The sequence below is a fragment of the Aptenodytes patagonicus genome, chromosome 6, assembly GCF_965638725.1.
Source record: "Aptenodytes patagonicus chromosome 6, bAptPat1.pri.cur, whole genome shotgun sequence".
In the NCBI taxonomy this organism is placed as follows: Eukaryota; Metazoa; Chordata; class Aves; order Sphenisciformes; family Spheniscidae; genus Aptenodytes; species Aptenodytes patagonicus.
The window spans coordinates 28419600-28446397 of NC_134954.1; the positions used below are offsets into that span (position 1 = coordinate 28419600).

The 26798-nt window shown below is 41.6% G+C and overlaps 1 protein-coding gene across 1 annotated transcript; it reads left to right on the forward strand.

Annotated features, from left to right (window-relative positions):
* Positions 1–1807: 1807 nt before the first annotated feature.
* MSL2 (MSL complex subunit 2) lies at positions 1808–21005 on the forward strand. The gene is made up of 2 exons (XM_076341729.1): positions 1808–2088; positions 16824–21005. Exons 1-2 carry the CDS (start codon positions 1947–1949, stop codon positions 18419–18421), a joined length of 1740 nt encoding a protein of 579 aa, XP_076197844.1. The 5' UTR covers positions 1808–1946; the 3' UTR covers positions 18422–21005.
* Positions 21006–26798: the final 5793 nt, after the last annotated feature.

Sequence of the window (26798 nt, forward strand, 5' to 3'; positions counted from 1 at the left end):
AGGTGGGGAATGAGCTGTACAGCTTGATGAGGACCAGAAGTGCTAAATGTGTATTTGGACTCAAGACCCAAGTTCCTGTATTTTGTATGCACACTCATTTTGAGTTGGGCTGGAAAGCTGGGGGGTTTCATGAAGAGAACAAGGAACAGAAAGATACAGGTGGAACGCCTTGATTAGTTTAACATGGGCAACTCTAGGTGAACATAGAGGAACAAGTGCGAAAAAGGAGAGGTTCTATCAGACAGTTCCCCAAAAGGCCACAGAGAAGCAGGGAGAGGGCTGCCTTAATGGCACTGGCAGTGTTGGATCTGGAGGTGTGTGGAATGGCGATTTCTGTCAGTGGTGCTTACAGTGAAAATATCAGAAGTTCCCGCCATATGCCCCCAGTGATCTAAAACCTGGAGAAGGTCAAAAATCCTTCCTGCACCCATGTCTTGGTCACATCTGTCCCAAGCCTGTAGATCCACTGCTGTGTCATACATTGTGGTCTCCAGAGCGCAGGTATGGGCAGCGAGAACACTTGTGACAAACTTCCATCTACCCAGCCATGTGTGGGCAGCTCATGTCCGCCGGGGCATCCAAACTGCATCTGAGAAGGGTGTGCTCTCCAGCTCCTGTGCCAGATCTTCTAAGAATCTCATAGGCCCTGCAGCTCTCTCACTTTGAAGGTAGACACACCAGACTTGCTCCATGCTGGGTGGAAGGGGGGCCAGTTGGTACCGCGGAGTCTCAAACCCAGACGGAAGCCTGAAGTACTTGACAGGCCTGGCTGCAGGTTCCAGGATGGCTTAAGGCAGAGGCGGGGTCCGATTCCTCAGCCTGAGATATGAGCGGAGGCGCTCGCCATGACAGAGCAGCGTCCGTGCCCAGTCACTCTAGAGGCACGGCCGCCCGTGAAGCCCCGAGCGCGGGGAAAGCCTAAGCGCCCCGTGCCCCGCCGGAGGGGGCTTGCCGGCAACCGACTCCGCCCGCCTGGCGAGAGAGCGGTGGCGGCCCGCCCTCCGCGGAGCAGGCGCAGCGCTGCCGGCGTGGCGGCTGCGCTGAGGCGAGGCGACCGTTTCGGCGACCGTTGCGGCGCGCGCTCGCCCTCTTCCTCAGGCCGGCGCCGCGCCCAGGCCGGGGGCGGCAGGGCAGCCCCGCTCCCCGCGGCGGCGCGCCCGGGCCCCGCTAGAGGGCGCTGCGCTCCCCCGCCCCGCGCCGCGGGATGGGCCCCCGCTGCGGGGAGGGAAGCGGCCCGGCCGCGCATGCGCAGTGCAGGGCGCTAGACGGCAGCGGCGATGGCTCCGCAGTGACGGTTGGATCTAACGGTTGCTATTGACATTGCGGCGCGGATCGGGCGGCGGATCCTGCCCCGCGAGCGGCGCCCGCCCCGCGGCCGCGCAGCCAGGAGCCACCGGCCCCGCGGAGGAGGCCGCGGCGGCGCCGCGGTGATGCGGCCGCGCTGAGGCCCAGGTGCATCCGCCTCCCTCCCCCGCCGCCGGATCGGGCAGCGCGGCCCGGCCCGCCGCCGCCCTGAGCTGGCTTCGCGGTTCCTCCCTGCGGCCGCCGCCATGCCGGGCCGCCGCTGAGGCGCGGCCCGCAGCGGCCGAGGAAGCGTCCGCTCGGAGAGGAGCAGGGCCCGGGGGAGGGCGGCCCGGCATGGCCCGCAGCCTAGAGTAGCGCCGCCGCCGCCTCCCTGCGCTGTGTGGCTGCGGGCGGGCCGAGGCCGCTGCTCGGGAGCGAGGCCCCGCTGGAGGCGGAGGAGGAGCCAGCGCGGCCCCTCTGACAGGGCCGCCGGGCCGCCGCGGCCTCCGCGCTGCCGCTGCCGCCGCGCGGCTCCAGGTGGCCCCGGACCAAGGTGACACCCGGCCTGCCCCCGCCCCGGGGCCACCTGCCCCCTCGGCCGGCACGGACTCGGCGCCGCGCTTTCTTCTCACCCCGGAGCCGGCGGCGTGCGAGCGGCTGCGATGAACCCGGTGAATGCCACTGCTCTCTACGTTTCAGCGAGCCGCCTGGTGCTCAACTACGACCCTGGGGATCCCCAGTCCTTTACAGAGATTAACAAGCTCCTGCCCTACTTCAGGCAGTCCCTCTCCTGCTGCGTTTGCGGTGAGGATCTTTCTTTTGTTCCCTGCACAATGAGCGCCCCCCCCCCCCCGGCTCGCCGCACGGCGCTGCGGGGCGGCCCTCGTCCGCGCTGCCCCGGCGGGGTGGCTTCGCCCCGGCACGGCCGCCGGAGGAAACGCCGCGGTAGGGCTCTTCCCCCCCGCCCCGAGAGCCGGGCTCACCCACGGAGGCGGCCCAGGAAACTTTTTCTCAGCCTTTCGCCGCGGAGCCCCCGCTCCCGCGGAGCCTCTTGCCGCCGGGGGGGCGGCGGCGGCGCCCACGTGGGCGGGCCGCGTTTCTCCCGCGGGGGGCGGCGCGGCGCGGGGGGCAGCAGGCGGGGGCTCGGTTTAGCGGCGTGGTTGTTTTGCAAGTTGGGAAAGGTGGAGTAGAAATATTCTTCGGCTTAGATCCCCCCCGCAAAAAGCAGCCCGAAGTGGGGGGGAAATCTGCGGGCAATGTTGGTCAAAAAGATAGAAGGGCGTTAGGGGCCTGCTTATTTAATAGCCTGGCAAGCTGTGAAGAAAATATTCTGTTGTTTTTGTTGGGAGAGTGTGTTTTGCCCAAAACGCAACGCTTTATTATGATCACTTTATTTCATAAAGGGTATGGTAGTTATTAGTGGTTATTGGAATACCCTGGTATAGTGGAGTTAATTGCTTTTAAAAAGTGATGACTAAGAGCAAGTGTGGTAGGGGATACTGAAAACAATATACAGACCATCGAGGCAGGGAAACAAGAACTTTTTACTTCTTTTTTCCCTCCTTGAAGTGTAAAAAAAAAAAAGTAAGATTGAAAGCCTGGAGTTTTAAGCACACAGAAACAATGTTTGGATTATTGTTTTTGTGCGTAGCAGGTAATTGTCCTATAACAATAATTACCATAAAAAGTAAATAGGCTGAAAGTCTGCTAGGATTTCCCCTCTCCCTCCCCCCAAAAAAAGAGCATTCTGCATTTTGTGGGCAAAGGCAGACGTCCGGAATTTCTGTATTACAGTCTGGGGAACGTTGGGAAGGAATTGCATTCTGCTGTGTTTATGAAGTGGGGGCACGTGTCCGTTCCTGGTAGGAAGCTCTGGAATAAGCTGTCAACCTTTCTTGAACTTTCCTTTGAAGTCTTGGTCAGTGTTGGGAGAGGGAGTCCAAACTGTTAAGACCTCTCAGTTGATTAATTTTGTTAATTCTCCTTTTTTTCCCCTAGTAGTTTTAAGTCCTGGCCCTGTGTGTTTGTATGCTCTTGACAGAGTGGACTTATGTCCACTATGTTTGCATGTGTTTATCTTTACTAATGTGTGTGGTCACACTAAGATTTAATTGAATTACTGAGGTTTATAAAGTTAAATATTTATTTACAGGATCAGGATTTCAACTGTTGAGGCTGCTAAACTAGTGTTGGATGCTTCCTATCCTGTAGCTATTGGCTCCTCCCACTTAAAGTCTTAGAAAAGAGATCTGTTTGTACTGGGAAAGAGGGAGCCTGCTCCCAGGATCACTGTGTCGTCATTTCCTGAAATAATTTGTCTAAGTTTTTTTCTTTTCCTCACATAACCCTGATGTCAATATTGATGCGCACCTCTGCTCTTTATCTCTTGCTTATTACCTTAGGCCCTGTTAATTCCAATCCCTAACTGCTTTTTTTCCGTAAATCCTTCTTGCTTTTGGTCAATCATCAGACTGCTTTTGCCTAAAAATATGCTAATATTTTTCTGATTTTTTTTTTTTTTTTTAAGATATTTACATAGGGACTATGGGTTTCTAACTACTGTGCTATCTGGCCTCTCCATTTTAAGACTGGTCTTCTGAAATGTGTTCTTTGTTCTCCTTGCCTTGACTTCTTTACTTCTTGGCCTTTTGCAATCTTATTTTTACACTCTGTGCTATTGAAATCGTCTATCTTTAATTTGTTCCTGCCCAAATTCCTGAGCTATTTTCCCCCTCTTCAGCTTTTCTTGCTTGACTTTTCTGTCACTTCCAGTTTGGTAGAGCAGACCATGCTTTTTAGTTTGTTTTCTCTATCGATTTGTGCTTCCATGGATATTCCTACTTACAAACTACTTCTTGATGGTTCCGCTTTCTCTCTTCATCCCTTATTTTCTTTGAATTTTAAGGTTACTGCTTTGGCTTATATTTTTTTTCTACTGTGGCTAGCTTTCAGATAACTAGCTGCTGTTTGTTTCAAGTATTTTGTCTACGGGTGATTCCCCAGTATTATCTCTGTGTCTTGGGCTCCTGTTTGTGGCGTGGTTGCATACAGAGGCCTCAGTAAATACCAGGCTCTTCGTGAAGCTATACAGTAAAATATAGTTTCTGTCCTTCAGAATTAGTAAAGTGTCTGTCTTGAACCTGCAGGCAGTTAGTCATGGAAGAGTGGTCTTGCCTGATACAGAACTGTCCACTCTGGTGTTGACCAGCAGTCATAAATCTTCAGCTCAGACTGGTAAAGGCAAATTGACCTTCTTTTTCTTGTTTGCTTTTTGTGTTCCTTTTCTCCCACTTCTGTCATGGGTGAATATTGGTGCCTCTTTCTCTCTTTGGCCCTTGCTATATTTTTAAAATACTGTTTTTCTCTTGTACACATTAGCGCTAAGAGCTGTTATACCTTCTACATATTTAAGGTCATTTAAAGCCTATCCAACTGTCAAAACCTTTTTAATTTTAGTGTTTTAAAAGGTAAAGTTTAAGTACTGAAGTAAAGATTACTTTGTGAGATGTCATAATCACAAGAGTGAGTGCTATGACCACCCAAAACTTCACAGTGTAGGGTTTTTTAAATATCTAAAAGCTTTTCAGATGCTCACTTCTTTCTACCCTATTTGTCTGTTTAGACCATGAGATCCAAATATCTGGGCATGGGTTCATGTACATGAAACTTTGAGTGTCTGGTACTTTCCTTGCACAGATCTTAGTAGAATGTGGTCTTGACTGTAAATGTTTAAAAATCATGCTTTGTTGGAGAAATGCTGCATGAATTATCAGTAATGCATAAAACTCCTACACTTGGTTAAAGTCCCAAGTGTTGGACTTCTAGGACTTCCCTTGGGAAATTACTCCCCAAATTAGTGCTCCTTATGTCATCAGCCTTTCCTCAGTATTTAAGCTCTCTGAATGCATTCTGTAATGCTTTGTTATGCTGTAGGTATTAATTCTGCAGTCAAGATTGTCCCTTTAATTTTAGAGAATTGTTTTTAGAAGAAATTAGTGACAGCTATATAAATCAACTAACATTATTGTGCTTTCACTATTTTCTCAATGCACTAGACATAAGCCAACTCATTTTCTTTTGATCTGATAGTTTTTTAAACCAGCTCACATAGTAGGGGTGGCTGAAGTTTTTTGAAATTACGAAATTCTAATTAAAGCTCTGATTTTAGATTCAAATTGGCACACATGACGTTCCATCAGTAGAAAGTCATAATGTAAATACAGTATGCCATTTGTAAATTAGTCAGCTAAGTCTGTTCTAGGTAGATTTGAGGTCTGTCTTACCTAATGAGTTATAAGGGTTAAATTATGTTGGTGGTACGGCAGTGTATGTTTCTAGGATTTAAGTGTGATCATGTGATAGTTTCCTAGATGGTGTTGTAGGTAATGCATCATCCTTTTACAGGGATGTATAAGATGATATTTCATAGAGCTTTTAAAACTTAAAAATAACTACTCCTGAAGGTACGTGCCTTACATGTTTTGGGGATGTGAAATCTGAGTGTCAGTCTCTGGACTAAAGTGATTATTATTAAATTGCATGTTGATACCACATTTAATTTAAAAATAGCTTAGTAGGATTTATGCAACAAACTTCTATGTTTTAAAAGTACTGCTTATTGGGAAGAGCATTTCTCTGTTTCAGATACCATGTAGGTTACTGCAAGTCATTCAGAGGTTCACTTGGCTTTTCAGCATTAACAGCCTTTTTTGAAATTCATTTAAAATGCTTGTAAAAGACAGATTGCCAGTCAGCTCAGCTTAGCTTTTTAGCTGTGGAAACTTCACCCTGGAACCTCTGAAAGATATTTTAAAAGTGTTTGAAAGATTGTTATTGCTGATTTAGAATGTGAAAGTGCTTGAAAGGTTGCATGGCTTTAGGACAACACTTCACATTTGGCCAGGAACCCAGCTGTAGCTTGTGCTGTAGAAATACAGGATAAGAATATAGTTCTTGCCTTAAACATCCTGTAATCTAAGTAAGGGGATGTGAGACAATATGTGGCTTAGAGGAGATTAAGGGGTGGGAAGGAACAAAGAAACAACGTGACAGTACTGACCGGTACCTTATACAGCTCCTGCCAAGTGTTTTGAGATAGCTCTTGATAATTTTAATTAGAGGGTTGAAGGCTAAATGGTAAAGTAGCATTATGGAAGCAACTCCCAAGCACGGGGAATGGCATGGATTACCAAAAAAAAAAAGAAATAAAAATTGTAGACTTTTTGTTTTCCTATTTAAAGATTAGTATAGGGATGTTATTTCCATCCTGCTCTTGTGTAAAAGTATTAGCCTATTTTTTGAAAATTTTATACTGTTAATATAAGTTGAGTCTTATGGAACTCATTCTGCTAGCTAGGTTTGAAATTTCTCCATAGTTGGTGGTATATTGTGTTTTGTAAAATATTCTTTGTGCCATCTTGTCTGTGTTGCTGGACCTGTGAAGGCTCCTCTTATTCCTTGCCCCTTGCTGAGCTAATTCTCCATTGCTTCTGCAGTTCTGACTGCTTTCCCCCGCTACTCCAGTGCATGGTGTGACCTCCTCCGGACCCCTTGTCTGTAGCTCTTAGTGGCGTTGTTATGGATCCCAAGTAGAGCTTATTACTTTAGGCTATACTTTGTCATTGGGAAATTGTGAATTAGACCTGTACAGTTTCATTAAACTTTCATATGAAAATTTCTACAAATATCTAAGGAAGCACCACAAGCAAATGGAATGCAAGTGAATTATGGCTGTAGAGTAAGCAGTCTTTTTCTCACTGATGGTATTGAGACAGTCTGAGGCATGCAGCAGTTATGTGATGTCCTTCGGAGAAGAGAATATAGTTGGGTGACACCTAATTAGATTTAAACTTTCTAGAAAATTTGATTTCCAGTCACAGAGATGGAAGAAGGCAGAAGAAACAAATTCCCACTACTAATAAAAATTAATTATATGCATGATACTGGATTTTCTGTTTGGGATGTGAGCCATGACTAAGTGAGTTAAGCCTGGATATCAGAGTTTTAAAGTGAAAAAGTGTATTTAAGTTTTGTGATGGAAAAGTTTAGCCTAGAACTCTTATTCCTTGTCCATTCTTCTTAGATTAAGGAGAGTGAAGGCTGATTCATGATCCGTGCTGCCAGATCAGAGTTGTCGTTTATGTTTGAAAAGTGATCTGGATTGGTGCTTTTTTTTAGGTATTTTTTCATTGATGTTTTCTTCTGTCCTCCGTTTTCAGTGATGAAAAATACTGTCCACTATCACGATAGTGTGTTATTTTCCCCTTAAAAATTACATGAATGTTTGCCAAAATACTTACGAATTTCTGAAGAACGTGCAAAATAACCAGAATCTGTGAAACAACCATCAGGGAGCATGGACTACGGGACTAAGTACCTATCAAATACTTTCTGCTGCAGGTATTCTTTTTCTTCTTGTTGTGGAGATAACCAGCATGGGCAGTTGCCTATAACATGTCCACTCGCACATCTCTGAATACACCAATTTTTAGCCAAGAACATGTTGGATGATTTCTCTTCCTCTTGAAATCTCCTTACTTAAATTCACTGTTTCCCTTTCCTGTTTTTCAATCCTGTGTGTGACTCCTGGGAGAACTGCTTTTTCAAGGTTGTCTGCGTTGTACTGCATACGTTTTGATAACATAAAGTTCTACCAGTTGAATTTAAATTGGTTTCTAAACTAAAAATACTCCTCTTAAAACAAAATTGAGAAGAGGAGTAGGAAGAGAAGTAACTGTGGTTTCTACCTTAACAGCTGGTTGATACCGGGCTTCAAAAGAAGGTTGCAAAGTGAAGGTTGCAGTATTGTCTTCTGATGCGATTTGAGTGTGTGTTTCTTATTGAGGCAATGGGAGATGATGGAAGGGTTTTGATGGTCGCCTGAGGATATTGATTAAACCGATTGTGTTTCAGAGTGTTTAAAGAAAAGTTAATGTGTTGCCAAGAGGCATCTTTATTGGGACAACTTAGTTGTCTGGGTCTATGGACATAGTGCATTCAAACACAGATTTCTTTGGTCTTGTTTTCTTACTATGTTATGATTTACAGATTAGGTTGACTAAATATGGAGTAAGCAGTTGCTGGATATTAAGTTGGAGTTCTTTGTGAGGCCAGAAAACATTCTTTGCATCTAGCATATGACTTGAGAAATAATGCACAGCACAACTTTTCTTGAGCACTGTGCTTTCCAGATAGTAAAGATTTCCCTGCTCTTATGGAGGATTTCACTTCGAAGTCCTTCAATGATGTAATTTTTTATTCTCTGTCTCCTGAGCCTTGCAGTCACAGCACAGGGCTTGCTCACTCTCCAGTGGCCTTGAAGAGCACAGTTTACTTTAAGATTGCGCGGTTAATCTTGATGGTGCGAGCATTTGTGTTCGGTGGGGGAAAAAAGTAGCTTTCATTACTTTTTTGTTTGCTCAGAGAATGTGATCAACTTGATCTATAACTTTCAAAGCAAGTTTTAACTCTTATGAGTGTTTATGCTGCATAGAAACTTGTTAAATTAATCTTATATCCATAGGAGAAATGTTAACTTTGCCATTTAAAACCTCTTAAAACACAGCAACCTTGACTTTTGGAAAGCATCATTACATGAAAATTTTACATTGGATGGTGAAAAAGATGAATTTATCTATCTTTTTAAAGCCTGTTCATTACAGAGTTTGAACTTTGCCACCTAGTTTGTTAAAAATACATTTAGAATTTTTCCAGTCAGTGATTTTGTAAACACAAAGACTTTCAAACAGAAATAAAACTTTGACATAGGACTTGGTAAAATATGTTCTGTTGTTTATTATGCAGGGCGTGGAGTCAGAGAACAAAGTAGTCCCTTCTACAGTTAAAATGCAATTTGTTGTCATATTTCTTTTTTTTCTTGGACTTTAGCTAAGGAGGTTGACTGTATTTCTCCAAATATACAGAAAAATAGTCTAACTGTATTCTTATCATGGTTAATTTGGGTTCCTATGGACAAAAATAGTGCAGTTTTTATTTTTCCAAAGTTATACAACATTAATTCTTTAGTCACGACCATCCCTATATGAGGGTAATAATTTCTGTAGCTAATTTTTCATAGTTGTTTGTTGATGGAGGATGCTCAGAAATATTCAGCAGCCAACAATGTTTTCTCTGATAAAATTTTGAAATAAGGTTGTGGGTTGTTGTTTGTTGAGGGTTTTTTTATGCTTTTTTGTGTGTCCCCCATGTTTCCATTTCACCTGACTGGGAATGTGTCAATGCTTGTGAATGTCTTTGGAAAATTCTAGGGGCACTGTTGTTATAGTTGTGGTGATCTAAGAGCAAGATGGTATTTTCAGGAAGAAATACTATCATTTAGTTCACAGGCAAACTCTTACTGTTTCATATCTGAAAAGGGTTGTGTGCCAAAAATCTTGGGCAATTTTTTCTATTTCTAGTTTTTGGCTGAATAAAACTATTTTTGCCTACAAAACCTTGTCTCACAAAAAACATTAAAGGATAAGTACATTTGCAGTGTTGTCATTGTGAACTCCTCTTACTTACAATCCGTGTTTTGTAAACATAGGTTCAAAGTTCTATGCTAGTAATATTGCAAATGTGTCTCGCGTCTTCATGGCTCTCAACCAAGAGTGTGATCGCTACAACTGCTGATTTGTTTTCTGAACGCTGGGGAGTGGGTGTAGGATATCTGGGTGATAGGTGGCACCTCTGCCAGGTGATCAAGTAGGTTTCTGTATGATGAGAGAAGTTGCCAAACATATTTCTAACTGGGACAGTTTGTCAGGGCAGGGTAGGACAAACGTCCGTCTGGTGAATCTGCCTCTTGACTTTGGTGCAGTATTTGTGAAATGTATCAACCAGATACATGGTTCAAGCCCACCATCTTGAGTGTACAGTTTGGAAGGGGTTTGTATTAGGGCTTCATCTGTGGAAGGAGACCTTTCACTGTTGTCTTGTCCTTGGCAGTTGTCCCTTGCACTAACCTCTCTTGAAGCTTGTCTGGTTTTGAGTGTATTTAGTTATCTTCTTTTCTAGTAAGTATCCAGATCTTTCACCCATATAAAACAGAACTTACACATTTGTTTTATTTTTCTGCAGATGGTTAACAGACCTTTTCACTACTTATCATATGCCTGCCTGTCTATGGTCAAATAGTTTGCAAACAGTGCTTTTAGTTTTTTTTATCCAACTCCAAAAATGCTACTGCTTTTATGATCGTATTTTTCTTTTGCATGTTTTGCTTTGAAACCTCATTGAGCTACTTATTCTTCAGTTGGATCTAGCTGATAATTTCTTAGATGAAAAGATGCTGCGTGGGGTTGAAGAAGGAAGCAGTGCAGGGAAGGTGGTGGGGGGAGCAAGCCTTTTCCTTTCAGAGGCTGCTTCAGCTGAAGTGCTTGAGCTGCAGGTAGATGGATAGCTGAACTTCAAGCAGCCTATCAAGTGGTATCGCTGGTCAGTGAGAACTAGCTCCCATCCTTCTGGAGGTGGTTAACTCTGAAGCTTGAATGTAGCAATTTGTTAGAGCTTACTGCCTGTTGCTAATTATTTTAGTAGAAACAATCAGATCATGTTTAATCCAGAAATGAAAATGCTGAAGGTATAGCAGTCCAACTGTTAAATCTTTGGCTTCTGGTTATTACTTTGAGGTGCTTGCCATATATTAATTTTAAGTGTAAGAGAGGTATATGTGTGCTGCAGCAGATTGATTATAGCTTCCTGTTTTTTACAACTTGCTAGATTCACAGAGCTGTAGAATTTCTGATAATCCAAAGTTCACAGAAGCTTTTTGTAATCTTGGTTTAAAAATGAAATCATGGTCATTATAATGTTTGATGTTAACAGATTAACTGGTGCAGGTGAGCTTCCTTCTTACCTTCCTTCTTAGCGTCTTCTTCCCTTCCTCATGGATGCCAATCCTACTTTTGCATTGTGTAGCAGATATGCCACTTCAGTCAGGTGGAGAGTGAAAGGAGTAGAGGGCTGGGCCGTTGAGCTTTCCACTTGCTTGCTGCGCACTGTAAAACGAGGATGATTTCTGGTGATATGAATGCAACCAAGGATTAAAGACTCTGTTTTGGCAGACAAATGTTGGAGATTAACCCCAGTGATACATTTATTTCTACTTGTAACAAAATTTGACATCATAATTTTTTTCTATTTTACTTCATCAAATTAAGATTTAATAGTTACATCATTCTTAAGACTTTAAGTTGTTAAAAAAGGCAATATATTATGTTTCAGTAGGCTTTTCCAAGGGCACTAAATTAGTTACTTGTGTTTAGCCCCTTTTCTAGGGCATTATATTTCTGCCTTTGCTGAGGATAGATGAGAATGGAAGGAGGTGACCTGTTTTGATTCAAGTCTGTCTTTTCTGTGAATTTCATCCATTTGGAGCACATTTGCTGGATATATACACCTAACAATTGCTTTGATTCCCAATTCTTCTCCTCCCTTTGGTCTCTGAGATACAATTTGCAGATGCTTCCCCTCTTCCTGCAGCTGTGAAGTAATGCTTATTAAGGAACATAATAGGAAGTATTCCTTGTGGTTTAAATGACCTCCCTCCTGGTAGAAGCCTTTCTAGGACAGCTGTGATATTTTGTAAATAATATATTAAAAGTATTTCCTCTGTATATGCAGCTTATTAAATGTAAGTGGACATATTAAAGTAGATGTTTAGTAAACCTTTCTGAAAGTAGGATAGTTTAAGAACTGATGTTGTTTACGGAAAGCCTCTTATTGGAGGCTTTGTAAGAACATGATTTTGCTTTTGGTGTATTAATATACCCCTTGCAAAAGAGGGTGAGAAAAGACAAGGCAAAGTTTAGTAATACCAAGCTATTTAGGGTAGTAAAAATGAAGGCCTGCATTGGGTAATTGTGGAAGGATCTTATGCAGATGAATGACTGCGCAATAAAATGACAAAATAAATTTAGCTTAGATAAATATTAAATGATAAACATGGAAAACTATTAACTTCTCAGAGCCCACCATTTTTATATCTCGTGGATCGATATAAATTTGTAAATTTAAAGAAGGTGGTAGCATTGATGGCTACCAGCCAAAAGCGAGATCTTAGCCTTGCAATAGAAAACTTCATGAGAATATCAGCTCAGGACTGAGTATCAATCAAAAAAGCAAAGCAAATGCTAAAAATCAGGACTGGAATAAAGTGGAGAACTTTATTATGGCACTGTATAAAGCTGTGGTTCACCCATATCTTATGGTGTTGCAGTTGTGGTCCCCCATCTCAAAAAAAGAACTGTGGAAGGGTTAGAAGAAGATCCAACATAAGAAACAACTTCTGTACAGTCTGGAAAAGAGAGAACTTGGAGGGTTACGTGGTAGATGTCTGTAAAACCATGAGTAGTGTGGAAGAGAGGATAGGGATTGACTGTTGCCTCATCCAACACAAGAACCAGAGATTGTCAAGTGAAACTAGTAGGAGTAATGTTCAAAACAAAAAGGTCATTCTCAGCACAATGGGTAGTTGACCAGGGAACTTCCTGTCAAAGCCTGTTGTGACTGATTACATTTGAAATAGTTCAAGAGGAGATGAGGCAAGCCTAAGGAGAGAATCTGAGGGTTACTGAGTACATGGAAACCCTGTCTCCCATGAGAAGTATCTCAGCTAATAATGGTTAAAAGCTGGGCAAGTATTAAGAGTTTGCTTGCCTTGTTTTTACTCTATGCCCTAGGCACCTGCTTTTGGCCACTAGTGAGACGGCCTACTGGGCTAGATGGATCTTTGGTCTAACTCAGTATGGTTATTCTTAGGAGTTTGAGGATGGGCTAGATAACGTCTTGGAATCCTTCCTGGCTCTATTTTATTGGTGGAATTCATAATCTTAATTTGGGAAGATTTGGTAATTTGCAGCATTGAATGAATGTTATGCCTTGCGAACCTGTACAGTCCAACAATTTGGAACATCCCAGGCTTAGTACCCCCAGGTTCTGGGTAGCAGCTCAGGTGTTGTCTTTCTGGGACAGTGTTGCTGACTTAATACCATTCCCTGAGTATTAAAAGTAATGAAACTTAATTTTCTGTGAATTTGCATCTCATGGTTGACTCTTTTTTTAGCTTAATGATACTAAAGCTGAAGAGAGTGATAGGTGCCACAGAATCCATATGAGAAAGAAACTTTGAAGAATGAATATTCAATGAGATATGAGCTCAAGCTGAAAATATTCCCACAGCTCAGGCATTCCTAATGTCTCTCCCATGCAGGTTGCCTGGCATTTACTGAGGGTAGAACTTGCTCTGTTCTTTCCTTCAGTGAGAGCACGTGAAGTATTCTGTCTTGTCTGTCCATCTGTTTTTTTCCTCAAAGCTTCTGGAAATTTAAATTTTCCAGTATCCTCTTTTAGCATTCGTACTCATTCAACAGTTTCAGCCAAATTTATTTTGGGAGAAATGGTTGGTGATGACTCTTTTTTTTTTTTTTTTTTTTTTAAATTATTTAAAAATACAAGTTAAAGTTGTGACTGTATATTGTTTATTTGGTCCCATCTCTGAAGTATTTTAGTGCTTCATAATCTGTAAAGCATTGATCATCATAACTCATACTCATCATCATAGGTAGCAAAAAAAGGCTAAAGATGGGCCAAGGAGCACACCCAACTGCTTTGTTTCATTGGGTATTAATGCTGGTGGGCTTTTGGTACTGGAAGTGGTGTGGATGCATGTAGTTGTACGATGGCTTCTGAAGTCTCAAAGCATTAAATGAACGAGGGTTAGGTGTGTTTGCCTCCTGCACTGGTCAGGGCATGGCTTTCTGCTTGTCCTGTTGGAAAGACTCAAGATCCAGAAGGGACGGAGAGTTGTTTGTGAACTCTTTCTGCTGAAGGACATGACTTCTGAGACTAGCTGATGTGATTTAAAACTTTCTTTTTGTTCTTCCCCATGGGAGTTAGGGACTTTTCTCACAAAATCAAATCCAATCTTAGGACCATGATGGACATCTCTACCTGCATTGCTGTCTATATAGTGTCATTTAAAAAAAATCCACTGCAGGTTGGATTGTGTGACTTCATGTTCCATCTGTTGGCCTTAAATCTTCACTGCTTAATGTGAAGAGTGTTTTGCTACTCTACTGAGTCTTCTCATGGTGGGGTCTTGTGGAGTCACTCTTCCTCAGTCAGCCCTTCCCCATTAGATTAGCAAAGAAACATTAAATACCTAGTCTCTGATTGTGAAGTGCCTTTCTCGTCAAGTATTGCTGTAATTGTGCTTTGAACTTTTCTCTGTTCTACAGCTTCTCCTATTCCATGTTCCTCCTGCATTGCTTTCAATTAGCTTGTTCAAATACTCTGCATTTCCCTACGGCCCTTGTTCCAGTCGTGGTGTAATGACAGTTCTCATTATTTGACATTGTGTAGATGTGTGCCACCTGCCAGCTTTCTAAACAATTATATTTTCTCTCAATTTATTAAAAAAATACTACATAATGATGACTTCAGCACTGACTCTTGTTATTTGTTGCTCAAAAACCAGTTTACATCAAGCCACTTTTACTGAAAGACAGCTCAGATGGAGGGCTGGAGCAGCCCTTTCCTAAAGAGGTACCAAGGGATCAGATTTCGAAGGGAAAATGGGGTAGTCTGCTCACTCATGGAATTCAACAGTGTTGCACAATTACTGTGCTGATGCAAATTTCCTATTTAAACACACAGAAAAAGTTGAATTTTCAAAAGTAGTTTGATTAGTGAAAAGTTTGGAGGGTTAGGTTATAAAGGGGGTGGATGATTTTGACAAAAGCTACAGTGTGAGTGACAAGTTTCATATTTCAAGTGCTACTACAGCCAAGGGTTAGTATAGTATGTCTTCTTCTGCCTGAGGCCTCGGGTTCTCGACTAAGGTAATACAGGTAATAAGGTAATACTAAGGTTTTATTACTTGGTTGATAACTCAGTCCACTTGACTAGGTCCAGTTAATTATATCCCTTCAAAGCACTATCACAAGAATCTGTTACAGAAGGTCCGTGTGATTAAAATTCCCTTGGCAAGGGAGTGATGAGAGAAAGTATCTTTATATTTGATATGATTTTTTTACTCAGTCTGTTTTAATATATGCACTTTGCTTTGTCATCCCAAATAGTTTCATTTTATTCATTTGTTTGTAACAGCATGTTTTCACTTTGGAAAATCTGGGTGAGAATTCACTGATGGTTGTAAATCATCCAACAGAGGCTCCTTATGGGGAGAAAGGTCTGATCAAAGCTGAAAATCTGCTGCTTGGAAAGGAGGGGAAACCTGTTGCTGTAGATTACTATAGGTACTCTGAAATTTAATTTAGGTGTTAGAATATCTTTCTGGCCTAGAGCTGGCTAGAAATAGCAAAGCAATACTGTCATTTTCTGGATCTAGTTACTAGTTGGTTTATTTCTATGCAGAGTTTCACTTACCTCTGTTCTTTCATATTTTATCTTTACATGTTATTTGGTTTGTTCTTAAATAAAAACAAAAACATTCTTCCAGGTTTTTACAGTTTCAGAGATCTGGAGACACAACCTTCCAGATTGTCAGTACTGGGTGCCTGAAACTGTCTGTGCTGTCAGGTGTGTTGATTCCTTTAGCAACTGGTTTTTATTAGGTTTTTTATTTTTAACAGTAAGATCTCAGAGAAAATCCTTTCTTCTGATTTCTTCACTCCTGCCCAGGACATGAGCTGTTGTTGACACTTTAAAGTATTTAAGCATCATGGCTCTGACAGTACCATTATTTTAAGTATTATTTCACTGGTATGTGTCTGTGAATTGGAAAACCGGGAGCCACCACTCCCCAGGATATGTTAATAGTCGCCTTGTTGCACCTTCTGGTTTGGCACAAGAGTAATCTATTTGAGAGCAATATAGTCTTTTATTATTATTATTATTATTATTATTATTTTTATTCAAATATATTACTAGGTGTTTTATTCAGTGTTTGTAAGAATTCATGGGATGCATTTAACTCTTTTTGTTGCTTGCAAAGTTAAAAACTCTGTGCTTTATTCATGGCATTGACTGTCACAAAGCTAGGCTCTATTTTTAGTCCCAGCTAAATGAAAAGCAAAACAAAGTCTGCTGTTTCTTCTTTCCTTTTGGGGTTGATATTTCATCATTTTTACATTCCTCTTAGAGTTTTCCTCTGCTCCATTGCCATTTGTTTTCACTAATTTCATTAAAATCTCTGCAGTAGCTCTTCATGGGAGTTTATTGTTGCGTTTTTGGCAAATTCCTAAAAATCTTCTGTGTTTTGTAAGTTTCAATGGAAGAAACTGCTGAAGGGGACGAGGGTAGTGTTTTAGTTGAGAGTGTTTCTAAAGGCTGCAGCAGCACAACAAATTATGATGTGATGGTTTTCTTCTAATTTTTTTTTTTTAATTTAATGTTGTTTTAAAACCAGATATGGCAGCTGTGAAAATTTTTACAGACTGTTGTCTGGATGGTATGTTTTCTTGTGACTTACTGAACTTTTTCAGGCAATTTTTTTGATAGTACAACAAATTCATTCCGTCCTGTCCTGGAAACCTGCCTTGAGTCCATTGTAATCTTTCTCTTTCTTTTTTCCTTAGGAAATTTGCTACAAGACCCTATTGCTCCTACCAACTCCACATGTCAGCATTATGTCTGCAAAACTTGTAAAGGCAAGAAGATGATGATGAAACCGTCATGTAGCTGGTGCAAGGACTACGAACAGTTTGAGGAGAATAAGCAGCTAAGCATCTTAGTGAACTGCTATAAGAAGCTCTGCGAATACATAACGCAAACTCCACTGGCACGAGATATTATCCAAGCCGTTGATTGTTCTGCAGATCTTTTGGCTTTGCTCAAAGATGGATCACCACTCCATGAAGAGACAGAAAAATCTTCCGATACAGCCTTGGCTTTGTGTTTGACACATTCCCCCGTACCTTCAACCTCAGAACTCACAACTGATCCTCCAGCTAGTTTTACATCAATACCTGAAAGCACACACAACATTGATATTAGAGGTTCTGTTATCAACGGGTTGCCCAATTGTAATGGGCTTTCGGTAGATAAACTTGGAGTGAATATTCCTTCTCCTGAACACGCAAACACAATTGATGTCTGTAGTACTGGAGAGTATATAAAAACTGAAGATATCTCTAGCAGCCTGCAGCCTGTGTGTGATACAGTTTCTACTAGTGACTTGTGTACAACAGGCATCGACATCTGCAGTTTCAGTGAAGATATAAAACCAGGTGGCTCGCTTCTCCTTAGTGTTGAGGAAGTTCTCCGGAGCTTAGAGACCGTTTCAAATACTGAAGTCTGTGATTCTAATTTGCAGCCCAGCTTGGAAGCAAACATGACTAACGGCCCTTTTCTGCAGCTTTCTCCCCCACCTCTTAGCCATAACATTTTCATGTCCACAGATGCTTCTCCTCACGGAATCTCCTGTACAGCGGCGACGCCTAAGGTAGTTAAGTTAAACAGAAAGCGATCTCGATCAGAAAGCGACAGTGAAAAGGTTCAACCTCTACCCATTTCCAGCATCATCTGTGGCCCAACATTGGGAGCATCAGCTCCTGTAACAGTGAAACAGGAAAATAAAATGTCTTTGCAGCCTATTGCAACTGTACCTAACGGAGGCACTACTCCCAAAATAAGTAAAACTGTGCTCCTGTCTAACAAAAGCATGAAAAAGAATTTAGAACATGCCCCTAAGAAATCTCACCCAAAAGCCAAACCAGGGGTGCTGAAAACAAAAGACAAAGCAAAGGAGAAAGTTCCTAGCAGTAACGTTATGCCAGGAAGCCCAACAAAAACTGTGTATAAAAAGCCACAAGAAAAGAAAGGGTGTAAATGTGGTCGTGCCACCCAAAATCCAAGTGTTCTTACATGCCGTGGCCAACGCTGCCCTTGCTATTCTAACCGCAAAGCCTGCCTTGACTGCATATGCCGTGGCTGCCAAAACTCATACATGGCTAATGGGGAGAAGAAGCTGGAGGCATTTGCAGTGCCAGAAAAGGCCTTGGAGCAGACTAGGCTTACTTTGGGCATTAATGTGACAAGCATTGCGGTGCGCAATGCCAGCACAAGCACCAGTGTAATCAATGTGACAGGGTCACCAGTAACTACGTTTTTAGCTGCCAGTACACACGATGATAAAAGTTTGGATGAAGCTATAGACATGAGATATGACTGTTGAATCTTTCTTTCTTTTCCCTGCCATCAGTAGGGGAACTGCTACAGTTTTAAGGCAGCTATGGTTCTGTTTAACTTGCTGGAGCTCCTGCGTTTAGATCACTTGTATCAAGTGTTTTTCATTGCTATGTTATGTGTATTAGTGTCTGGGAAATAGTTGCAGATAATGGAGGAGTTACCCTAAAACTGTTTTTAGTTCTTACAGCACCTCATAGTTTGAGATCAATTGCTGATGTAAATGATTTTATCACAAGATCTTTGGCAAGGAATTTATTAACCTCATTGTACTTGGTCATGCTTTGTGCTCAGTCAAAGCTTCTGCTTAAATGTAGAAAAGTGGTATCTAGTTAGTCCATCTAAACTGTGCTAGATTATGATGTAGAAAAGTAATTATTGATTAGTTACAGTCACCATTACTAGAAAAATCACCTAATATTCCTGTAGGAAATGCGGCATTGAGCTGGAGAATACAGTTTGAAAAGGGTAGATAACCAATTCTCACAATCAGAAATTATCTACTCTATGGAACAGTTTAAAAGTAAAAAAGTTTAGTAATATATTGAGAAAGCTAATAGCCCAAAAAGCAGCTCAGTCTCCAGACAAGGGTCAGGAAGATCAGTTGGTTAGGTATGAACATCAAACTGCTGACTCAGATACACCGTCCCTGTTAACAACATCATTCATTTTTTTGTTTTCTTGACAATTCCACAGGTCACGTTCCTGATCAGCTATGACTGCCATGCCAACTCCGTTTGTTTGACATGTTACTGACTATTTTGGCTGGGGCGAGAAAATTACTTGTACACAAAGAAGGCTCAAGTTTTATTAGCACCATTCTCTCCTCTCCCCCCCCCCCCTTTTTTTTTTTTTTGAGTTCCTGCTGATTTTACTGCTGTTGCTTCTAGAAAAGAGAGGGGATTTTGTGGGTTACAGAGAGACTCCTTGGCTGACTTTTTTCCCCTCTCTGCTGCCGATCAGTGCCTGGGATACACAGACTTCCACAGCAGTTATCACCATTGGGGTTTTTTGTTTGTTTGTTTCATTAAGTTTGTACCACAATAGACTTGGGACCCATCCCCTTGAGGGTAGTTCTTCGCTGACAGGCATCTTTCATCTGGGGCAGAGGATCGCTTGCTATCTAAGGTCAAATATTTCGGATGTTTGATAGACAGAATAAGCTATATAACTTACTCCACCCAGCATCTATCTCATTTTTCGCTAATAATGTTGAAAGTAGCTTTCGAAGGTCAGTGCTTTTCAACCTGGGGTAGAAGGCTCTAAAATGGAAAAATAGCACAAAGTTGTCAAAGAGCTTATCTCAGAAAGTGTTAAAATGAAAGCGCCTTTGTAGGAATTCAGTTTTATGCAAAAATGGTTTATTTCAGTGTAATCCCTAAATAAGAGTACAAGCGGAAGAATTTAGTCTTGCATTTAGGGCTTTATTGGCAGCCTGAAAAAGTCAGATTACTTTGTGAAAGCAGAAATTTCTCCTCTTTGAATGATACAGCACAAATTAAACATGGGCTGACTAGAACACAAAACATTACCTTCTAATTTAAAAGGCAATTCCTGTTTCAACAGCATGTTAAATAGTAAGTGAATTTTTTGAGTTACTTTACTGCTTCCATCTTTCCTTTTATTCATCCAATAAACGCTGCTGTGCTTTCTGACCTAACGTTAGGTGTATTTTGATTTGGCACAAAGCATGTACAATGATGGTTCCTCACCTGAGAAATAAGCAAAAACCTTTGGACACAAATGACACCTCCTTTTGTTTTGTAGTGTACCATGGTGTCATTTTCTGTGAATGTGGTCAGATCTTTTTGTTGGTTTTGGTTTGTTTCTCCCCCCGTCTTTTTTGTGGGGTGGGTAGGGTGGGGGGTTAAAGCCATAGGAAGAAAAATGTGATGTACGTGTCCAGTCTGTACTTTTTTGTTTTTGTTTTGCAAGAAGAGTTGAAAAATATTTTTGATAATGAGTAAATGGTGGAAAATGCTTCTTAGTATTCTTGTCTTTATTTGCCAACCCAAGTACCTAAGATCTGTGTTTTTTAGCCCTCATGAGATTTAATGATGTCCTATTAAAATGTATTTAGTTAAACTTGTATGTGATTTTTCTGTTGACCCAAAAGGATCCTACCATTTTCTAATTTGGTGGTTTGATCGTGACCTACTAATGTAAATCTGTTTATTAGTCCACTACGTGTAAGAAAAGTAGCCAAACCAGAGTCTGATTTAAGGGGAGTAAACTGCACAGCATGGGTTGTTTCTGAATGCTTTTGCAGAGCTGTTAAGTTTTGCTGAGATTGTTGATGGTACATTTATTAGGACTTTCATTAAATTAAATACATAGTACCTTTGCTCCAGAAACATGGGAGTACTTGGAATCTTTACTATCTCACTGCTGCATTAAATATGGTACCAAAAGTTGGAGAATTTAGGTCAAGTGTGTTTTGGAACCGTTGACAGGAGAGCCCTGATCATTAATGTAAAATTGCAAATGGTAGATTCAGGTTGTTTCTAAAAACATTTCCTTTTATGCTGCCACGTTCTTGAAATGTATATTAAAATTCAAATTGATTTAATAAATGTTAGTTTTCTAATTCTATTTTGCAACTGCTAAGGGCATCAGTGTGGCATATGTTGAACTTCTTGTCTAAATACTACTTAGTTCGTTGATGACTAATTCTGTAATTGTTTAAATTAGGGATGGCTTGGTTTGGTTTTCTTCACCTCCTGGCTAGTTGTTCTTGAATAAGCTGAGCAATGGAAAGGATCATAATGTTGCTGAAAATAATTGCAGTGGTTCTAGTTTGAAAAGCATCAGTTTCCATTTTATAGCGATACAAGCAGCAATACTGTTCTGGGACCTTCCAGTGTTGGCTGTGGTCAAAGAGAGTTGAGTGAAAACTCAGTCCAACGCAGCCCACAGCAAGGACTTGCTCCCTGCTGGCTGTATGTGGGGAAGCGCTGGGGAAGCGCTGACGCAGAGCAGTCGCAAGGATCGTTTTAGCTTAGTCTGGGCTGGCGGGAGTTCCCCGGCTGCTGTTGACCAGGCGTTCCTCCTGTGGTGCTGTGGATTTGGGGAACTGTTCTCAGTGTTAGCATAGACGAAGCTGCTTAGGGATTTGTTTTCATATAGAAAGTGCCTGGTATTTCAGCTTTCTTCCCAGTCCTCTTGAAGACAGTGATTAGCTTCCAAACTTTATTAAAATCCTGTAATTTGTAGAGCTGCATCAGAAAGAAAAAGCAGCAGTTCATCAAATGTTTTGCAGGGGAAGTCTTCCTGCCTGAAAACATGTTGCGAAGATGGAAAGGACAGAGCTCCTTCTGGAAGGGGTGGACTTTTGATCATGTGTAGTGGTACAAAATTAGTCTAGTGCTTTTGACCATCCAGATCTGAACATGTGGAAGATGCTCCTTCTAGAAAGAGAAGACATCTAAACTTTCATTTTGAGTGGAAAGGCTCTTTCCACATATCATAAATCAGTGAAATCACTGGTTGGATAAAATCCTGGAGGGAGGAGGGACAGGGAAACAAAACTGGAAATGAACGCTTGGATTGCGTTGACCTTGCTGCTCTTCCAGCAGTTCATTCATGCAGGTGATGTTCTCGCTCTCTGGCTTGTCTAAGCCCACGCTATAGTGCCTGTGAACAATGGGGTCACAACAGCCTCTTCTGTTTCCGTTGAACTCCCTGCAGATGTTCTTGTACGTGCATATGAGTTTTAAAACATTATCACAAACCAAGGAGGCAGGTAACAGATGTCTTTCTTGGACAGCTGCTTCCGTTTGTGTTGCCATTACATCTTAGAGGCTGCCCCCCTGTAAGCACCGTAAAATTCTGTATTGTCAGAAAAAACCTGTAGAGTTACAATGTACCAGCAGTCTGAAATAAAACCTGAAAAGCCTGCTTTCCAAGGCCGGTACTTCTGGCACAGCAAGGACCTGTTTGTTCAATGAAACTCTGATAGACCTTCAAGGAAAGATCATACAGATGTGGCACATGAATCGTGCAAAGATTCTGGTGTGATCCAGAATAAAAGCATCTTTTTACTGTATGCAAGAAGCACACACCCCCAGACATTTTTTATGTATTTAATTTTTATACAAATTGTAAACAAGCTTTTGATTGCTAACTAACCTGAGAAGTGAAACAACAAAAAAGAGGAGCTTGTATGTTAGACTCATTCCAGTTATGTGGCATGGCTGATTAAATTCGCTCTGAAAGTTATATAATGCTATTTAAAGTAGTACTGATTGATAATGTCGCAAGCACATCTTGTTTGTCTGGTCTTACGTCCTTAATTTTTCAAATTGAAGTGCCTCTGGTATTTTAAAGAAACCCAGAGGTCCCCACCAAAAAGTGACTGTGCTATATACAGGTTTAGGCACACAGGGGAATGCTGACCTGTCAGTCTCACAGATGAAGTAATAAGATAATGCAGTGATTCTGCTTGAGCATTTGCATATAATGAAATTAGAAAAGGCATTACATTTTTTTCTTTTTTTTTTTTCTTGTTTTTTTTTAATTCATTCCACTTGCAGAAGATCCAGGAGATGTTTGTTTTCGCGCCAGTTTAAAATGAGGGAGCTTGGCATTTTGGTAAGTCAGCACACAGATAGTGCTCCGTGTTGAGGGATGAAGATGTGAGGAAGGTAAGTGGTAGGATTGCTTTTCTTCCCCAGTATTTTTGAGAAGAAAGCCTGGAATTTTGGCTTTGGCAGGCTTGCTGACAGGTAGCTGGATGGCATGAGCTTGGGACAGCAGCTGGAGATGAAGTGAACAGTAACACTACCCCACCACTACAAGACAGGTTTTACTTTTTAGATTCAAAAGTCCTTTATTTGCCAAAAAAGAAGAAAATACAAAGTAAAAATACAAAGATAAAACCATGCCAGCACAAAATGTCTCCAAACTACTTTTACAAAGTATGAGAACCTTTATTATTAAATACTCAGTTTCTAAGACCATCACCCAGTGATACAGAGGAAAGATTAGAACAAAAGGGTAAGCACTGTTTACGTGTTTTTCTTACAGTAGCTCATGCTCTTTACTGAGGTTCAGATTTGATTGCATAGACCTAAGATGCTGTGATTTAGAAACACCTTACTCCAAAAATACATACCATTAAATGACACTTCAGTTACCTCTTTTTTTTGGCCTTTCAGGCATATTTTGTTTCAGAAACTAAGCATAGTACCTTGGTTAGAGTATCTCGAGTCAGCTTTCTTAAATCCTTAGTTCAGGAGGGCAGGAAGGTTTTCCGCAATGTTTTCTGTAAACCTGAGACACTGGAATTTCTTTTTTGCTGTCCATGTCTGTTTTGCAACACTGCCGCTTGGTGGCAGACCGGCAGAAGGGGAACTATGTCAGTGCCTGGGTTTTGCTGACGAAAACTAACGTAGCAATTACTACTGAGATTTTTAGAAGAAGAAGAAAAAAAAAAAATCAAGCTAGTACCATTCCAGCAGTAATTGCATGTGGTTGTATCGAGCCATATCGCCAATCTTAGTACTGCAGAGAGAGAATATTTGTGAATATAAAAATAAAAAGCAAGGTTTTTTTAAGGACACAGGACTTAATTTTGCTAGACAAAAGCAGACTAGAGAGAACAAATAAACATTTTTTTTTTTTAATCATGCAAAACTGAATTTTACTCACTTTTCTGACTACTCGTAAGGAAAAGGAATCCAGCTTATAATAGACTTCAGCCTGAGCTGGATTTATAAGGAAAAATGCATGCTCTGTTTTTCAAGGTATGCAACATCTAAAGTGGCATTGACAGTTGGAGATGGGAGGCAAAGTCAGAGCAAAGCGGACTGCTGCAAGTTTTCTGTGCTGTGATTCTTGGGTTGCTTCATTCTAGAGAGCTGACCTCTGAAGCTGCTGTGTGTTGCAGCTGAGCAGATTCTGGTATCTGTATTCACAAACATACTTGTCTTCTTATGTTTTGACTATCCCAGAAATAAAAGCTAAGAAGTAGGACAGGCATTCCCAAATTTACCTTGCTTATATACTGCATTTAGAAACCTTCCATCCAGAGAAGCTGTGGGCAGGGCTAAGTCACAAATGGGGTGTAGAATACCTCCTTTACGAATTCATCTGTGGCTGTTGAATTATGATTCTTTTCAAATGTATCAGTGAGAGAGAATGGATTTCTACTCCTGGAGTAAATATTATAAATTGCTGCAAGTTTTGCATTGATAGTGTGCTAGCAGTGGCTTCTGTAGCTTGTCCTTATATTCACATATAAGGCAAAACATTTGCTCTAAGTTTGGTTGTTTTGGTTTTTTTTTTTTTTCTTTGATTAGCTTGTTGTGTTGACCTACTAGAAAGCATGAATTGGTTTGGACTTATGCTACTTTATCATAGCAGCAGCAAACCTCTGTTTGTAGAAGAGAGGGCCTTGGGTTTGGGGGCCAAAGAGCTCAGCAGAGACAGAGCTTCTGTCTCAATTTATTGAAGCCAAACCTTGAAAAAGTAACTGGTGATTTTTACCAGGCTCAGAATACTGACTTCCTCAAGAAAAGGCACCAGTTCAGGCAGATTGGTGTGGTGTGAGATGGAAGTCTGAATTGATTTGATGGGTTGAGTTAAAGCCCCTCTGCAAAAAGCACATGAGGAGAAAGATGAAAGGTGCGTGAATAGGGAGAGCAGGAACAGCAGAAGTAGGCTCAAGGTACAACCTAGCAAGAACAGAAATGCCAAGCCAAAAAAGCGATGCACCAAGCGTTGCTGGAGTACCAGCTCTTCATAGTACATCATGGGCTGCGTCTGCATCCCAACACACATCTGGTGCTTGAGAACAGGGTGTCACTTGCTCAACTGGCGAGTCCTTGAGTCCTTCATCTAACTCCCTCCTTGGGTGAAAAAGAAACTGTGCATTCCCGGGAATACACATCCTTCCTGGAAAAGGATGTTACTCTGAACTCCCATAGGGAGGAGGAGGAGGAAATGTAATACCTAGAGAGGTTGTAGAATCACCATCTATGGAGATTTTTCAAAACTCAGCTGGATGAGGTCCTGAGAAACTTGCTCTAACTTTGAAGCTGGCCTGCTTTTGAGTGAGGAGGTGGAATAGAGACCTACAGAGGTCCCTTCCAACCTGAATTATTACATTATTCTGTACTGTGCTAGGAAAGCTTCTTTTCTTGAAGGTGCCAGGGTATCCCAGGTTAAAACCTTAAAGAGACAATCACTAAGTTATTCTGGAATGAGACTTTACATAATTGACAAACTGGACATTCCAGTACTGCTGCTTATGGAGTTAAAAGCTAGCAATGCTGAAGTAACATGAAGGTTCAGTTTCAGCCTAGAATGGGGTCAGGTTCTTATTGTTCCTTTGAGGAATCTGCCTTTGGAGAGATGTAAAATTTTATCAAAGTAAAAGACCACTCTGGACCTAGATAGTGAACAAAAGAGGTGAACTGCTTTGCCTATGTTCTTTCAGGTAAAAAGTGGACGGAACTGGTTACAATTAGTGATTGTGTGACTTCCATCCTATGTTCATTTCTGCAATCATTTCCTAGTTTCTTCTGTATTTGGGCCTTTGTGGAATCATCCCCAGTAAAGCTTTTCCCCTCAGGGTTATAGTGATGATGGAGATGCGATTCAAACACCCTGGTGTTGGACAGAGCCGCTCTTGTGTGCTTGTTGCGTTCATAGTGGCTTATCCTGGCTTGGTTAGAGTGTTCCCTGCTTACATCTTTTACTATGGAATGGAAGTTACCTTGCAGTGCCCTTGCTAATAACCTGGGCATCCAGAAGTTTCCCAAATATCAAATCCAGGATCCTGGAGTCTGTATATGCCTCTGGATAAAACAGCAGCTTTGTTCAAGAAAAAGAGAATAAATCTCCAAGGCCGGTATAACTGAAAACTTCCTCTCTTTCAGATTTTCATCCTGAGGAGAGAGTTACTAACCTCAACAAGGCAGCAGTATATCCCACCTGGGCATCGGGAGGCAGGTGTTACACTTCAAAGGCTCCTGGAAAAGTTGAAGCTGCATTGTAGCGATCAGCCAATTACTTATTTGGTTATTAACAGTAGCACTTAAAGGTATCATCTAGGGATTAATGTTCCATTGTGCTAGCATCTGTATGTACAAAATACACCAGGCTACCAGTGTGTGTGTGTGTGTATATACAAGTCACCTATTAACTGGGTGGGTTCTGCGCCTTTAGTGCAGGCAAGGAGGTGCCTGCTTGGAGATCTGAGCCTGGCATTGGCAGTTGTCTCCCAGGTATTCTGGCAGGAATTCACACAGGGATGTCCTGAGGAGGCATGGTTTGATATTCTTACAGTGAGGTAAGAGGAAATACAGTATATACATGCCCACCAAGCATTACATATTTGGGCACAATTACAATAGTTGAAATAA

Bases quoted from the DNA above. Each gene is read 5' to 3' on its own strand.
- MSL2 (XM_076341729.1), top strand. From the start codon at position 1,947: ATGAACCCGGTGAATGCCACTGCTCTCTACGTTTCAGCGAGCCGCCTG. The intron at 2,089-16,823 runs GTGAGGATCTTT...TTTTTTCCTTAG, and splicing joins CCTCTCCTGCTGCGTTTGCG to GAAATTTGCTACAAGACCCT.